This window comes from Pseudophryne corroboree, chromosome 2 (genome assembly GCF_028390025.1).
Source record: "Pseudophryne corroboree isolate aPseCor3 chromosome 2, aPseCor3.hap2, whole genome shotgun sequence".
Classification (NCBI taxonomy): domain Eukaryota; kingdom Metazoa; phylum Chordata; class Amphibia; order Anura; family Myobatrachidae; genus Pseudophryne; species Pseudophryne corroboree.
This window is the reverse complement of record NC_086445.1, coordinates 743690701-743708672: the sequence shown is the minus strand read 5'-3', so window position 1 is coordinate 743708672 and position 17972 is coordinate 743690701. Positions and strand designations below refer to the sequence as shown.

General features: G+C 45.0%; 1 protein-coding gene across 3 annotated transcripts in view; it reads left to right on the top strand.

The window, feature by feature from the left end:
• PTPN22 (protein tyrosine phosphatase non-receptor type 22) overlaps positions 1-17972 on the top strand; it is a 386022-nt gene that overhangs the window by 135302 nt on the left and 232748 nt on the right. Inside the window, exons 1-2 of one of the 3 annotated variants that reach the window (XM_063955410.1) lie at positions 1194-1283; positions 10099-10207. The exons of 1 other annotated variant lie outside the window; for it this stretch is intronic. In XM_063955410.1, coding sequence (XP_063811480.1) covers positions 1272-1283; positions 10099-10207 — 121 coding nt within the window. In that variant the 5' untranslated portion in view covers positions 1194-1271. Of the gene's footprint in view, positions 1-1193; positions 1284-10098; positions 10208-17972 lie in introns of those variants that run through there. One more of the 3 variants, XM_063955409.1, reaches the window with a different exon arrangement.

Genomic DNA, 17972 nt, shown 5'->3' with positions numbered 1-17972 from the left:
TTAGTGCAGCAGTGTCGGCAGTGCAGAGGTGTCAGCGGTGTCCTCAGTGTGGTAGTGTCGGCAGTGCAGAGGTGTCAGCAGTGTCCTCAATGCAGTGGTGCCAGCAGTTTCGGCAGTGCAAGGGTCCTCAGTGCAGTGCCAGCAGTGTCAGCAATGCAGGAGTGATGGAGGTGTCCGCAGTGCAGGGGTGACAACAGTGTGGGCGTGCGGGCGGCGGTATCGGCAGTAAGGGGGTGTGAGCGGCAATGCGGGCCACGGCGCACACAATGGGGGCATCCAACTTGGCCCACTATAATCAATGGGTAAAAGCTGATTGGCTGAGAGCCGTGAAAGACGGCTCTCTCAGCCAATCAGCGGTCTCCTATTAATATAATGGAGACTTTGCTTTCCGAGCCAAAACCTCAGGATCCTGAGGATTTGCCTCGATTGGGGATCCAGGGCAGGCAGGGAGATCCAAGCTGTGGCTCGAATCGGCTCGGATCCCCTATGTTCGGGGAGGTTCGGCTCTCTGAGAAGCTAACCCGCTCATCTCTAGTTTTATGTGTGCTTCCTGCCCATGGTGGTAATTCAGAAGGGAAGTGGAAATAACAAATGTTATTTAAGATATACTAAGAAAGATAAAGGAGGAAAGTGAATATCCTCTATGTTTGTTTCTAAAAGAAATTTGCCTCTCTATGTTGAGAGTTTACCCTCTGCTGGATATCAGTGGACTTCTCTAGAGTGATTAACCCCAATTTAATTTTTTCTTGGTGCAAAGAACACTATTTTGGCAACCATATCACTTGGGTATATTCTATTCTATGTAAAACGTGTTATCTTGGAAAGTGCTTCTCTATGGCATATACTTAGTTATTACCGTTTTCACTGAGTGTTTTGGATGAACACTTTTATATATAATTATAGCTGCATTCCTTGATTTTATTGTGCATCATTCTAAGGTATTTGTTATTATAGAAGAGGGAGAAAGGACAGGCACAAATACAGTAGATTGAAAATACAGATCTAGTGTCCTGATACCCCATTATTCGAGAGACAATGTCCTACACTGAGTGTTGCACTACAGTGTATGTGTATTCCGTTACACAGGCAGCGCATGGACCACAGTTCCCAGTAGTGTCTGCAGCTGCTCAAGAAATCAGGAGGAGGTCACATGAGCGGTGTCATGTGGTTAGGGTATGTGGCAGCTGTAAGCAGGTGGTGGATGAGGTGAGGAAGTAAGTGTTGGTGTTAGACAGGAGAGACAGAGAGAGTAGTCCCAGAAGCAGGAAGAGATGGCAGCAGAGGTAAAAAGATAAAGAGCAGTAAGAGACTAGAGTAATGAGAGAGAGGAGAGACTTCCCCTGAGTATAGCTCTGCCAGTGAGAGAGTGGTCCCATGAAACCAGCCAAATGCAGGGCTGTGTGTAACATTGTGTTTTGGTGGAAACTTAATGAATCAGAGTATACTTATCCCACCAAGACTGTTACTGTAACGCTGGGTACACAGTCACTTGAACAATCACACTTCATTTGAGGTTTTACTTTCGATTTCACTTACGTTAGGATGTCGCTATCAGAGTGGCGATACGTGTGTACACAACTTATAACTAACTTGCAATTTTCAACCCTCATCTGTCTAAAATATCTTCTGAATAGACGGTAACACTGTACACACTCTACAGATTTCAGGCTACGCTGATGCCAGTTATAAAGACAATTAGCATGATATGCAGGCATCGCTAGGTGCAGTGGCGGCTCCAGAGGTGGGGCTGCAGCGCAGTCCAAAGTCCAAATAGTGGAGTCACACCAACTGCCACCAACTGTCATCCCACACTGGCTCACTGGCAGTTGGTGTGGCTCCCCTATTTGAACTTTGAACTGTGCTGCAGCCCCACCTCTAGAGCCGCCACTGACTAGGTGTAAAAAATACAATAAACTGTCAGTTTTAGAAAGAAAATACTTCGGATAACCCCAAATCAGTAACCAGTCCCGAACCTCTGTGTTAAAATGGGCTTTTAACACAATAGTTTAGTATTTCATAACTACAGTCATAGTTCATGAACAAGCTGATTCTGAGAAGTTATGTTTAAAAATATTGAAGTAGTAATCTTTGGAAACTCCCAAGATCTGTCATGCTGGCGATCCAACAGCAAACGGGGTTTTCTGAGAAGAACACCTTGTTGATAGTGACTTCCCTAGTGAAGATTACAGAAGCCTTGGTCAGATTACTATATACATGTCATCTTTGGCAGTTAGGTGTAACATGACACCATGGTTAGATCATGTAATAGATGACTCTCCACTTGCTGCATGAGAATTGGTAGGACTTTGGCTCTTGAAGACCTACGTAATTTGTGCCCCATGGTTCTTTCACGTGATGCCCTGTGTCAATCAAATATGATACTCTGAATTCATAGAGGAAAGAAGAGTTGTCCACCCCTCATACATTTTATTTGGGATTCAGAAAGATCTAGTTACGCTACTCTCCCCCAACTACTCACATCACTGTGAATAAAACAGTGTACTTAGTTTAAGCATAAAGGTATAAAAACAATTTCCACAAATATAATTGAATCACTTCTGTTCTGTTAATGTAAGTTGATCATTAAATGGTACATTATCTTTTTCATGTTTACATTTCAACTTTCATTTGTTTTATATGAGTAGATGGAAATGGAAAATGTTATTTGAAAGACACATGAATTTCATGGCACTGTAATTCCTTGGGGATCCTCTTCAAAAATAGGATTTTAATTACCTACCAGTAAATCCTTTTCTCATAGTCCGTAAAGGATGCTGGGGTCCACATTAGTACCATGGGGTATAGACGGGTCCACTAGGAGCCTTGGGCACTTTAAGAATTCAATAGTGTGCACTGGCTTCTCCCTCTATGCCCCTCCTACCAGACTCAGTCTAGAAACTGTGCCCGAGGAGATGGACATATCCTGAGGAAGGATGTAACAGAACAGTGGTGAGATTCGAAGCAGCACACACAAACAAGAGGAAAGCCATGCTAACCAAACATGAACAGAAACAGCAACAGCTGAACCAACAACATTACTTAACAAAGTAACAGTGCAGGAAAAACTAAGCACTGGGCGGCCGCCCAGTATCCTCTACGGACTACGAGAAAAGGATTTACCGGTAGGTAATTAAAATCCTATTTTCGCTTACGTTCTAGAGAATACTGGGGTCCACATTAGTACCATGGGGATGTACCAAAGCTCCCAAACCGGGTGGGAGAGTGCTGAGGTTCCTGCAGAACTGGTTGACCAAACTGAAGGTCCTCAGAGGCCAAAGTATCAAACTTGTAGAACTTAGCAAACATGTTCGAACCTGACCAAGTAGCTGCTCGGCAGAGCTGTAAAGCCGAGACACCCCGGGCAGCCGCCCAGGAAGAACCCACCGACCTAGTAGAGTGGGCCTGTACTTCAGGAACTAGCAATCCTACCGATGAATAAGCATGTTGGATAGTAAGCCTGATCCAGTGAGCACTAGACTGCTTTGAAGCAGGGCACTCAATTTTCTTGGGATCATAGAGAACAAACAGCGAGTCAGATTTCCTGTGATGAGCTGTCCGCTTCACATAGATCTTCAAAGCCTTCACAACATCCAAGGACTTTGAGGTAGCAGAGGTGTCAGTAAGCACCGGAACCACAATAGGTTGGTTGATATGAAATGCAGACACCACCTTAGGAAGAAATTGCTGACAAGTTCTGAGTTCAGCTCTATCTTCATGAAAAATCAAATAGGGGCTTTTGTGAGACAACGCCCCCAGTTCTGACACACGCCTTGCAGAAGCTAAGGCCAACAGTGTAACAGTCTTCCACGTAAGAAACTTTACGTCAACCTCCTGTAAAGGCTCAAACCATTCCGATTGTAGGAACTGCAACACCACGTTAAGATCCCAAGGTGCAGTGGGAGGCACAAAGGGCGGTTGGATGTGCAGAACCCCCTTTAAGAACGTCTGAACTTGAGGGAGGGAAGCCAATTGTTTCTGGAAGAAAACAGATGAGGCCGAAATCTGGACCCTCAAGGAACCCAAACGTAGGCCCGCATCCACACCCGATTGTATAAAAAAGAGAAAACGTCCCAGCTGAAATTCCACTGCAGGAAATTTCCTGTTTTCACACCACGAGGCATATTTTTTCCAAATACGGTGGTAATGTTTAGACGTTACCCCTTTCCTGGCTTGGATCAGGGTTGGAATAACCTTGTCCAGAATGCCTTTCCGGGCTAGTTTGACACTCAACTTCCATGCCGTCAAACGTAGCCGTGGTAAGTCTTGATAGACGAACGGCCCCTGTTGCAGAAGATCCTCTCGAAGAGGTAGAGGCCACGGGTCCTCTAGGGGCATCTCCAGTAGATCCGCGTACCAGCCCCTTCTTGGCCAATCCGGAGCAATGAGAATTGCTTGAACCCTTTCCCTTTTTATTCATTTGAGAATTCTTTGGATCAGTGGAAGAGGTGGAAACACGTAAACCCTCTGGTAGACCCATGGAGTCACCAGAGCATCCACCGCCAATGCTTGCGGGTCCCTTGACCTGGAACAATACTGCTTTAGCTTCTTGTTGAGACGTGAGGCCATCGTGTCTATTTGTGGAATTCCCCACCGACATGTTAAGGACTCGAACACCTGCGGGTGAAGGCCCCACCCTCCTGGGTGGAGGTCGTGTCTGCTGAGGAAGTCCGCTTCCCAATTGCTACTCCCAGAATGAAGATTGCCAACAGTGCCACTGCGTGTCTTTCTGCCCAGAGGAGAATTTTTGTTACCGCTGACATTTCTGCTCTGCTCTTCGTTCTGCCCTGTCGGTTTATGTACATTACTGCCATCACATTGTCCGACTGAACCTGAATGGCTTGATCTTGAAGAAGATGTTATGCCTGTAGAAGGGTGTTGTATATGGCCGTTAGTTCCAGATTGTTGATTGGAAGAATGGCTTCCTGACTTGACCATTGTCCTTGGAATTGTTCCCCCTGGGTGACCGCTCCCCAACCTCTGAGGCTTGCGTCTGTGGTTAGCAGAATCCAATTTTGAATCCCGAAGCTTTGACCCTCGGTCAGGTGAGAAGTCTGAAGCCAGCACAGAAGAGAAATCCTGGCTCTTGGTGACAGGCGTATCCTCTGATGCATGTAAAGATGTGATCCGGACCATTTGTCCAGCAGATCCAGATCCTCGTAAAAGATGACCATCTTCCCAGAAGTCGAATGCACAGATGCACAATATCCGTGCTGGCTTCAGAACATGCCACACCATCGACTGGATTACCAATGCCTTTTCCAATGGAAGGAATCTTAATATTCTTTTATGGGTCTAGGGAATAGCAGATTAGAAAATAGATTAGTTAACAGATTAGAAAATCTCTTCTTCTAGCATCAATAATGATTCACATAACTTTCTCTTTCCGTTTATTTGACACTTACCTTGGCGGCTAGGGGTTCACTAGCAGTGTTAGTGGACTAGTGGGGTCTCTTCATGAACCAGTGAAAAAAGTGCGGAGAAGTGAGCCAGTGGGGGAAGTTGCCCATGACAACCAATCAGCTACTACGTATAATTTTATTGAATGCACATCATAAACGTTATCTCAACACTGATTGATTGCCATAGGCAACCTCTCCATTAGCTCACGTCTCCTCTTTTTTCACTGCTTCATGAACAGACCCTTAAGTGAGTGTTTCACAAATTGGTACAGCATAGTTGCCTACCCTCCCGCATTCTGCAGGAGACTCCATGAAATAGTAGCAATCTCCCTGACTCCCTGAACAGATCAGCAATCTCCCTAATTGCACCTGACCCCCATTATGTAGCTACAACATTCTTGGGGATAAAATAAGAAATCAGAGGTCCATACATTCATCAGTGCCATTTCCTTGCATTGGTTATAAAGCACAATGATCCCTATGGCTACATGCTTTTTAAATAAGGTTTCTCGTGGCCACTTACAGTATATGGAACCTCTTGTAAAACACAATACATGAACAAACCCAAAAAATATCAGTGTCTTTTTTTCAACAAGTAGATCTTACTAACTTTTGGGCTCATTTACATTTGGATGTAAGTCTTTTTTCCAGATGTAGCAGTACTCGTCAGCGCTGATAGGCATTATTTTCACAATCTCCCTGAAATGGTTTTTCAAAAGTAGGCAAGTATGTGGTACAGTGTTCTCTGCTATGTGTGAGTGTGCTCTTAAAAGCCTTTACCTGCCAAGGGGCAAAACCTCAGCAGGCAACACCACTGTTTCTTTCTGTTATGCATTAGTTTTGTCTAGTGGTTCTCAAGCTGCTTGCCATGGCACCCTGGGGTGCCTTGGGGCACTGAAGGGGTGCCTTGTATTGGTGGTCTAAGTCCAATTAAAATCATTTAAGGTTAATGTAATATGCAAGACAAGTGCTGGTGTCTGCCAATCATAAAATATGTGGACAAACAGAAGCAAATCTTGTCCCTCACCACACAATTGAACCTAAGGATGACATATACACAGTTTACTTCATTTAATTATTCTTTCTATATTTCCAATAAGAAACTATCGGCCTAGGGGTGCCGTGAAACAAATTCTGATATTCTAGGGCGCCATGATTCAAAAAAGTGTGGGAACCACTGGTCTAGATTTATTATTTTTGGATTTATTTACAGACAGTCAATACAAAAGTCACATACATTCCAGCCTTCTGACACTTCAACTCAGACTATGTGCATGAAAAAAGTACACTAATATATATATATTTTTATGATACAATAATACAATTAAACAATTTTTTTTATTATACAATGAACTGATGCAGAGTTGATTGCAAGTCGGCCGTATATGATATTATATTGTATGCACATAACTGAATGCATATATGGCCCATACGCAGAGCTGTGCACATATTTGCAAGCAGACCACCTTTGTTGGGTTTGGTATCATCTAGAGATGAGCGCCTGAAATTTTTCGGGTTTTGTGTTTTGGTTTTGGGTTCGGTTCCGCGGCCGTGTTTTGGGTTCGAACGCGTTTTGGCAAAACCTCACCGAATTATTTTTGTCGGATTCGGGTGTGTTTTGGATTCGGGTGTTTTTTTCCAAAAACACTAAAAAACAGCTTAAATCATAGAATTTGGGGGTCATTTTGATCCCAAAGTATTATTAACCTCAAAAACCATAATTTACACTCATTTTCAGTGTCTTCTGAATACCTCACACCTCACAATATTATTTTTAGTCCTAAAATTTGCACCGAGGTCGCTGTGTGAGTAAGATAAGCGACCCTAGTGGCCGACACAAACACCGGGCCCATCTAGGAGTGGCACTGCAGTGTCACGCAGGATGTCCCTTCCAAAAAACCCTCCCCAAACAGCACATGACGCAAAGAAAAAAAGAGGCGCAATGAGGTAGCTGTGTGAGTAAGATTAGCGACCCTAGTGGCCGACACAAACACCGGGCCCATCTAGGAGTGGCACTGCAGTGTCACGCAGGATGGCCCTTCCAAAAAACCCTCCCCAAACAGCACATGACGCAAAGAAAAAAAGAGGCGCAATGAGGTAGCTGACTGTGTGAGTAAGATTAGCGACCCTAGTGGCCGACACAAACACTGGGCACATCTAGGAGTGGCACTGCAGTGTCACGCAGGATGTCCCTTCCAAAAAACCCTCCCCAAACAGCACATGACGCAAAGAAAAAAAGAGGCGCAATGAGGTAGCTGTGTGAGTAAGATTAGCGACCCTAGTGGCCGACACAAACACCGGGCACATCTAGGAGTGGCACTGCAGTGTCACGCAGGATGTCCCTTCCAAAAAACCCTCCCCAAACAGCACATGACGCAAAGAAAAAAAGAGGCGCAATGAGGTAGCTGTGTGAGTAAGATTAGCGACCCTAGTGGCCGACACAAACACCGGGCCCATCTAGGAGTGGCACTGCAGTGTCACGCAGGATGTCCCTTCCAAAAAACCCTCCCCAAACAGCACATGACGCAAAGAAAAAAAGAGGCTTTTTACTGATATTTGGTGTTTTGGATTTGACATGCTCTGTACTATGTCATTGGGCATCGGCCTTGGCAGACGACGTTGCTGGCATTTCATCGTCTCGGCCATGACTAGTGGCAGCAGCTTCAGCACGAGGTGGAAGTGGATCTTGATCTTTCCCTAATTTTGGAACCTCAACTTTTTTGTTCTCCATATTTTATAGGCAGAACTAAAAGGCACCTCAGGTAAACAATGGAGATGGATGGATTGGATACTAGTATACAATTATGGACGGACTGCCACGGTTAGGTGGTATAAAAAAACCACGGTTAGGTGGTATATAATACAATTATGGATGGACGGACTGCCTGCCGAGTGCCGACACAGAGGTAGCCACAGCCGTGAACTACCGCACTGTACACTGGTTGATAAAGAGATAGTAGTATACTCGTAACAACTAGTATGACGACGGTATAAAGAATGAAAAAAAAACCACGGTTAGGTGGTATATATTATAATACAATTATGGTTGGACGGACTGCCTGCCGAGTGCCGACACAGAGGTAGCCACAGCCGTGAACTACCGCACTGTACACTGGTTGATAAAGAGATAGTAGTATACTCGTAACAACTAGTATGACGACGGTATAAAGAATGAAAAAAAAACCACGGTTAGGTGGTATATATTATAATACAATTATGGTTGGACGGACTGCCTGCCGAGTGCCGACACAGAGGTAGCCACAGCCGTGAACTACCGCACTGTACACTGGTTGATAAAGAGATAGTAGTATACTCGTAACAACTAGTATGACGACGGTATAAAGAATGAAAAAAAAACCACGGTTAGGTGGTATATAATACAATTATGGTTGGACGGACTGCCTGCCGAGTGCCGACACAGAGGTAGCCACAGCCGTGAACTACCGCACTGTACACTGGTTGATAAAGAGATAGTAGTATACTCGTAACAACTAGTATGACGACGGTATAAAGAATGAAAAAAAAACCACGGTTAGGTGGTATATATTATAATACAATTATGGATGGACGGACTGCCTGCCGAGTGCCGACACAGAGGTAGCCACAGCCGTGAACTACCGCACTGTACTGTGTCTGCTGCTAATATAGACTGGTTGATAAAGAGATAGTATACAATACTACTAATATACTGGTGGTCAGGCACTGGTCACCACTAGTCACACTGGCAGTGGCACTCCTGCAGCAAAAGTGTGCACTGTTTAATTTTAATATAATATTATTTATCATGTACTCCTGGCTCCTGCTATAACAACCTGCAGTGCTCCCCAGTCTCCCCCACAATTATAAGCTTTATATACAATACATTGATGTGCAGCACACTGGGCTGAGCAGTGCACACAGACTGAGTCACTGTGTGACTGTGTATCGTTTTTTTCAGGCAGAGAACGGATATATTAAATAAAACAAACAACTGCACTGTCTCTGGTGGTCACTGGTCACTGTGGTCGTCAGTCACTAAACTCTGTCTGCACTCTCTTCTAATCTACAGTATCACAGCAATCTCTCTCTCTCTCTCTCTTCTAAATCTAATCTAAATGGAGAGGACGCCAGCCACGTCCTCTCCCTATCAATCTCAATGCACGTGTGAAAATGGCGGCGACGCGCGGCTCCTTATATAGAATCCGAGTCTCGCGAGAATCCGACAGCGTCATGATGACGTTCGGGCGCGCTCGGGTTAACCGAGCAAGGCGGGAAGATCCGAGTCGCTCGGACCCGTGAAAAAAAAAGTGAAGTTCGTGCGGGTTCGGATTCAAAGAAACCGAACCCGCTCATCTCTAGTATCATCACCATCATCAGTGCACCGTTGCAGCAGCCCCATATATCAGAGAATGCGATTTGCTAAATCACATAATTTAGGATCTGCAAATGGGCGTACATTCAACTCTGCAGCTGGCCCTATTAGATTAAACTACTAAAGGGTCTATTTACGAAGCCTTCTAGAGAGATAAAGTGGAGAGAGATAAAGTCCCAGCCAATCAGCTCCTAACTGGCATGTCACAGGCTGGTTTTGAAAAATTATCGTTAGGAGCAGATTAATTGGTAAATTATCCACTTTACCGCTCTCCAAGGCTTAGTAAAAAGACTCCTTTAATCTTTATCGATGTAACAGCATAATAACCAGATTTCTTCCTTACAACAGAATTTGAAAAGACAATCTGCAAAGTATAAAACAGATAGAAACTATACCACAAAGGCAGCTGAGCGGGCTGAGAATATTAAGAAGAACCGTTATAAAGACATCCTTCCATGTAAGTGTGATACTCCTGTCCTTCACTTGCCACCCAAGGCCATTTTCCAATTTTTAGGATATTTATTTAAAAACATTTAGTTGGGTTGTTCCAGTGTCTTCACACCATGATACACCTGGTATTTATTTGTAATGTATTCTTATAGGTAAATATGAAAGTAAGTAAATAAATATATCAGGAATGCTTAAAACTTGGTAAAACCAGGGTCCAGATGTACTAAGCTTTGGAGAATGATAAAGAGGAGAGAGATAAACTACCAACCAATTTGCTCCTGCCATTTTCAAAGCATTGACCCCCATTTATCAAACCTTAGAGAGTTATAAATAGCACAGTGATAAAGTACCAACCAATCTGCCATGCTACAGGCTGTGTTTGAAAATAACAGGAGCTGGTTGGTTTGTACTTTATCACCGTGCTATTATTTACCACTCTCCAAGGCTTGATAAATTTGGGCCATAGCCAGTAAAATGACAGGAGCTGATTGGCTGGTACTTTATCTCTCTTCACTTATTCACTCTCAAAGGCTTAGTACATCTCTCCCAAAACAATAAAAGTTCTCATTAATTATATAACTCATACAGAAGACCAGAAGTTAACAAACTTGGTCCTCAAGTCACCCTAAGGCTATGGCCACACATAGCGGCCAAGCGGGTCCCGCTGAACGGGACCCGCTTGGCCGGGAGGGGGGTTTTGTGTTCACACGGAGGTACTAATTAAGCCGCCTGTAGCCAAGCATGGATAAGAACACATTTTGTTGGTAGGTGATTTTTAAAGGCAACTATTTTGCATTTGCTTGTTTGAAATGAGTTCTAATCAGGTCAGATCACACAACTGGTGGCATCATTCTGTAGTGTGTAAGAGCTAAGAAAATAATGCATTCTACAAAATGGCCTCTGTTGGAATAAAGCTGGGTACACATTTGTACAGTCGTAAGACAGTTCTAATAATTCCCGACCCATTCATGAGATAGCTGAAGAGTGATACACATCTACAATCATGTTTTATCTGAAAAAAACTGATCACATCTGAAGATCAGACTTTCTGGTCTTCCTAATGTTTATCACATGAGATGGTACAATACTGGATAAAACTAGAAGTGTGTACATACTTTCAACCGTCCTGTCGATGCTCCTCAGGCAGTGTGTAGGTGATCACAATGGGCCTAATTCAGACCTGATCGTAGCAGCAAATTTGTTAGCAGTTGGGCAAAACCATGTGCACTGCAGGGGGGACAGATATAACTAGAGATGTGCACCGGACATTTTTCGGGTTTTGTGTTTTGGTTTTGGATTCGGTTCCGCGGCCGTGTTTTGGATTCGGACGCGTTTTGGCAAAACCTCCCTGAAAATTTTTTGTCGGATTCGGGTGTGTTTTGGATTTGGGTGTTTTTTTACAAAAAACCCTCAAAAACAGCTTAAATCATAGAATTTGGGGGTCATTTTGATCCCATAGTATTATTAACCTCAATAACCATAATTTCCACTCATTTCCAGTCTATTCTGAACACCTCACACCTCACAATATTATTTTTAGTCCTAAAATTTGCACCGAGGTCGCTGGATGACTAAGCTAAGCGACCCAAGTGGCCGACACAAACACCTGGCCCATCTAGGAGTGGCACTGCAGTGTCAGACAGGATGGCACTTCAAAAAATAGTCCCCAAACAGCACATGATGCAAAGAAAAAAAGAGGTGCACCAAGGTCGCTGTGTGACTAAGCTAAGCGACCCAAGTGGCCGACACAAACACCTGGCCCATCTAGGAGTGGCACTGCAGTGTCAGACAGGATGGCAGATTTAAAAAATAGTCCCCAAACAGCACATGATGCAAAGAAAAAAAGAGGTGCACCAAGGTCGCTGGATGGTTAAGCTAAGCGACCCAAGTGGCCGACACAAACAACTGGCCATCTAGGAGTGGCACTGCAGTGTCAGACAGGATGGCACTTAAAAAAATAGTCCCCAAACAGCACATTATGCAAAGATAAATTAAAGAAAAAAAGAGGTGCAAGATGGAATTGTACTTGGGCCCTCCCCCCACCCTTATGTTGTATAAACAGGACATGCACACTTTAACAAACCCATCATTTCAGCGACAGGGTCTGCCACACGACTGTGACTGAAATGACTGGTTGGTTTGGGCCCCCACCAAAAAAGAAGCAATCAATCTCTCCTTGCACAAACTGGCTCTACAGAGGCAAGATGTCCACCTCCTCCTCATCGTCCAATTCCTCACCCCCTTCACTGTGTACATCCCCCTCCTCACAGATTATTAATTCGTCCCCACTGGAATCCACCATCTCAGGTCCCTGTGTACTTTCTGGAGGCAATTGCTGGTGAATGTCTCCACGGAGGAATTGATTATAATTCATTTTGATGAACATCATCTTCTCCACATTTTCTGGAAGTAACCTCGTACGCCGATTGCTGACAAGGTGAGCGGCTGCACTAAACACTCTTTCGGAGTACACACTGGAGGGGGGGCAACTTAGGTAAAATAAAGCCAGTTTGTGCAAGGGCATCCAAATTGCCTCTTTTTCCTGCCAGTATACGTACCTACTTGGATACGGTCACTCATATAATCCTCCACCATTCTTTCAATGGTGACAGAATCATATGCAGTGACAGTAGACGACATGTCAGTAATCGTTGGCAGGTCCTTCAGTCCGGACCAGATGTCAGCACTCGCTCCAGACTGCCCTGCATCACCGCCAGCGGGTGGGCTCGGAATTCTTAGCCTTTTCCTCGCAGCCCCAGTTGCAGGAGAATGTGAAGGAAGAGCTGTTGACGGGTCACGTTCCGCTTGACTTGACAATTTTCTCACCAGCAGGTCTTTGAACCTCTGCAGACTTGTTTCTGCCGGAAAGAGAGATCGAACGTAGGTTTTAAATCTAGGATTGAGCACGGTGGCCAAAATGTAGTGCTCTGATTTCAACAGATTGACCACCCCATGAATCCTGGTTAAGCGAATTAAGGGCTCCATCCACAAGTCCCACATGCCTAGCGGAATCGCTCTGTTTTAGCTCCTCCTTCAATCTCTCCAGCTTCTTCTGCAAAAGCCTGATGAGGGGAATGACCTGACGCAGGCTGGCAGTGTCTGAACTGACTTCACGTGTGGCAAGTTCAAAGGGTTGCAGAACCTTGCACAACGTTGAAATCATTCTCCACTGCGCTTGAGTCAGGTGCATTCCCCCTCCTTTGCCTATATCGTAGGTAGCTGTATAGGCTTGAATGGCCTTTTGCTGCTCCTCCATCCTCTGAAGCATATAGATGGTTGAATTCCACCTCGTTACCACCTCTTGCTTCAGATGATGGCAGGGCAGGTTCAGGAGTGTTTGCTGGTGCTCCAGTCTTCGGCACGCGGTGGCTGAATGCCGAAAGTGGCCCGCAATTCTTCGGGCCACCGACAGCATCTCTTGCACGCCCCTGTCGTTTTTTAAATAATTCTGCACCACCAAATTCAATGTATGTGCAAAACATGGGACGTGCTGGAATTTTCCCACATGTAATACACGCACAATATTGGTGGCGTTGTCCAATGTCACAAATCCCCAGGAGAGTCCAATTGGGGTAAGCCATTCTGCGATGATGTTCCTCAGTTTCCGTAAGAGGTTGTCAGCTGTATGCCTCTTATAGAAAGCAGTGATACAAAAGCGTAGCCTGTCTAGGAATGAGTTGGCGTTTGCGAGATGCTGCTACTGGTGCCTCCTCTGCTGTTCTTGCTGCGGGAGGCAATACATCTACCCAGTGGGCTGTCACAGTCATATAGTCCTTAGTCTGCCCTGCTCCACTTGTCCACATGTCCGTGGTTAAGTGGACATTGGGTACAACTGTATTTTTTAGGACACTGGTGACTCTTTGTCTGAGGTCTGTGTACATTCTCGGTATCGCCTGCCTAGAGAAATGGAACCTAGATGGTATTTGGCACCGGGGACACAGTACCTCAAGCAAATCTCTGGTTTCCTGTGAATTAACGGTGGATACCGGAAACACGTTTAACACTGTCCAGGCTGCCAAGGCCTGAGTTATCCGCTTTGCAGCAGGATGACTGCTGTGATATTTCATCTTCCTCGCAAAGGACTGTTGGACAGTCAATTGCTTACTGGAAGTAGTACAAGTGGTCTTCCGACTTCCCCTCTGGGATGACGATCGACTCCCAGCAGCAACAACAGCAGTGCCAGCAGCAGTAGGCGTTACACTCAAGGATGCATCGGAGGAATCCCAGACAGGAGAGGACTCGTCAGACTTGACAGTGACATGGCCTGCAGGACTGTTGGCTTTCCTGTCTAAGGAGGAAACTGACACTGAGGGAGTTGGTGGTGTGGTTTGCAGGAGCTTGGTTACAAGAGGAAGGGATTTAGTTGGCAGTGGACTGCTTCCGCTGTCACCCAAAGTTTTAGAACTTGTCAATGACTTCTGATGAATGCGCTCCAGGTGACGTATAAGGGAGGATGTTCCTAGGTGGTTAACGTCCTTACCCCTACTTATTACAGCTTGACAAAGGCAACACACAGCTTGACACCAGTTGTCCGCATTTCTGTTGAAATAATTCCACACCGAAGAGGTGATTTTTTTTTTGTAATTTGACCAGGCATGTCAATGGCCATATTCGTCCCACGGACAACAGGTGTCTCCCCGGGTGTCTGACTTAAACAAGCCACCTCACCATCAGAATCCTCCTTGTCAATTTCCTCCTCAGCGCCAGCAACACCCATATCCTCATCCTGGTGTACTTCAACAGTGACATCTTCAATTTGACAATCAGGAACTGGACTGCGGGTGCTCCTTCCAGCACTTGCAGGGGGCGTGCAAATGGTGGAAGGCACCACCTCTTCCCGTCCAGTGTTGGGAAGGTCAGGCATCGCAACCGACACAATTGGACTCTCCTTGGGGATTTGTGATTTAGAAGAACGCACAGTTCTTTGCTGTGCTTTTGCCAGCTTAAGTCTTTTCATTTTTCTAGCGAGAGGATGAGTGCTTCCATCCTCATGTGAATCTGAACCACTAGCGATGAACATAGGCCAGGGTCTCAGCCGTTCCTTGCCACTCCGTGTCGTAAATGGCATATTGGCAAGTTTACACTTCTCCTCAGACGCTTTTAATTTAGATTTTTGGGTCATTTTACTGAACTTTTGTTTTTTGGATTTTACATGCTCTCTACTATGACATTGGGCATCGGCCTTGGCAGACGACGTTGATGGCATTTCATCGTCTCAGCCATGACTAGTGGCAGCAGCTTCAGCACGAGGTGGAAATGGATCTTGATCTTTCCCTATTTTACCCTCCACATTTTTGTTCTCCATTTTTTAATGTGTGGAATTATATGCCAGTAATATATCAATAGCAATGGCCTACTGTACCATACTGCTATATATTATATACTGGTGGTCAGCAAAATTATGCACTGTCCTACTATATATACTGCACACAACAGCTAAAATGCACCACAGGTATGGATGGATAGTATACATGACGACACAGAGGTAGGTAGAGCAGTGGACTACTGTACCGTACTGCTATATATTATATACTGGTGGTCAGCAAAATTATGCACTGTCCTCCTACTATATATACTGCACACAACAGCTAAAATGCACCACAGGTATGGATGGATAGTATACTTGACGACACAGAGGTAGGTAGAGCAGTGGACTACTGTACTGTACTGCTATATATTATATACTGGTGGTCAGCAAAATTCTGCACTGTCCTCCTACTCTATATACTGCGCACAACAACTAAAATGCACCACAGGTATGGATGGATAGTATACTTGACGACACAGAGGTAGGTAGAGCAGTGGACTACTGTACCGTACTGCTATATATTATATACTGGTGGTCAGCAAAATTATGCACTGTCCTCCTACTATATATATTGCGCACAACAACTAAAATGCACCACAGGTATGGATGGATAGTATACTTGATGACACAGAGTTAGGTAGAGCAGTGGACTACTGTACCGTACTGCTATATATTATATACTGGTGGTCAGCAAAATTATGCACTGTCCTCCTACTATATATACTGCGCAAAACTTAAATGCACCACAGGTATGGATGGATAGTATACTTGACGACACAGAGGTAGGTAGAGCAGTGGACTACTGTACCGTACTAATATATTACTGGTGGTCACTGGTCACCAAAATGCTGCACTGTCCTCCTACTATATACTACAATGCAGCACAGATATGGAGCGTTTTTCAGGCAGAGAACGTAGATATTTTCAGCACACTGAGCACAGATATTTGCAAGCACACTGAGCACAGATATTTGCAGCACACTGAGCACAGATATTTGCAGCACACTGAACACAACTGAGAGAACGCTGCACACGTCCTTTCCCTATCATCTCCAATGCACGAGTGAAAATGGCGGCGACGCGCGGCTCCTTATATAGAATACGAATCTCGCGAAAATCCGACAGCGGGATGATGATGTTCGGGCGCACTCGGGTTAACCGAGCAAGGCAGGAAGCCTCGAGTCCGCCTCGGAACCGTGTAAAATGGGTGAAGTTCGGGGGGGTTCGGATTCCGAGGAACCGAACCCGCTCATCACTAGATATAACATGTGCAGAGAGAGTTAGATTCGGGTGGGGGGTGTTCAAACTGAAATCTAAATTGCAGTGTAAAAATAAAGCAACCAGTATTTACCCTGCAGAGAAACAATAACCCACCCAAATGTAACTCTCTCTCTGCACGTTATATCTGCCCCCCCCCCCCCCACCCCACCCCTGCCTTGCACATGGTTTTGTCCCCCTGCTAACAAATTTGCTGCTATGATCAGGTCTGAATTACAGTAGGCCCAATATTTTCAGCAGAAGGGTTTGACAGATGTGGATCGTGAGATTGTGAAGGTGTGTACACACGAGTCAAATCGTGGATCGGGACTTCTGATCATACGTATAATTGAAAGAAGAATCGCATCTGAAGTATGACAGTATAAGTGTGTACCTAACTTAAGACCCATGTACAATCTGTACATGTACTGCATAATAACCACATTTTATTGAAATGATATCAACATTAATTACCACTCGCATTTTCAGGGGCAGATTGGGCTGGAAAACTAGAACGGGAAGCTGCGCTAATGACGGTGGGTCTGTGGAGGGGGGCAGAATTCCTAATAGGGCCTGATTCTGAGGTAGTTTTGGCCTTTCTTGTGCCTGTTGCTGCAGTTACATCTGCGACTTTAGTCTAATACGCCTACAAAAATTTCAAACCAGTAACCAGCTTTAGATATTCTCTGGAAATGCTTTGTACTTTAGTCTTGTTTGCCCTCTAATGTATGTCTGATTTATCCTAAGTAAAATATGTTCCATCCCTGGCATGTACAGGCCAGTTGGCTTGAGAGTCTTTCTTACCTACTGTATAGTATGATGGTTTCTCTGCAATGGGAAATTTCTGAAGAAACTGATCCTCCCTGGGCAGATGACAACTTTAGTCTGTAGTCACTATTCACATAGGTCACATGGTCCAGAAGACACCTGTTTAAATAGCAATATAACCAGTGTCATCATCATATAACACAGGTTCAACCAGCTAATCTCCAGCCACTTCCCCCAGCTCTCTTCATCCTCATCCCCCCATGTCTCTGCAGCTCCAGCCCCTTTGTGTCTCTCCAGCCTCACCTCCTTGGACCTCTCCAGTCTCACCCTACCTCAAGGTCTCTCTAGCTCTAGCCTTCTTGTGTGTGTGTCTCTCTAGCCCCCTTCTATCTCTCTGACCCTCCAGGTGTCTCTCTAGCCCTTCAGGTGTTTCCCCAGC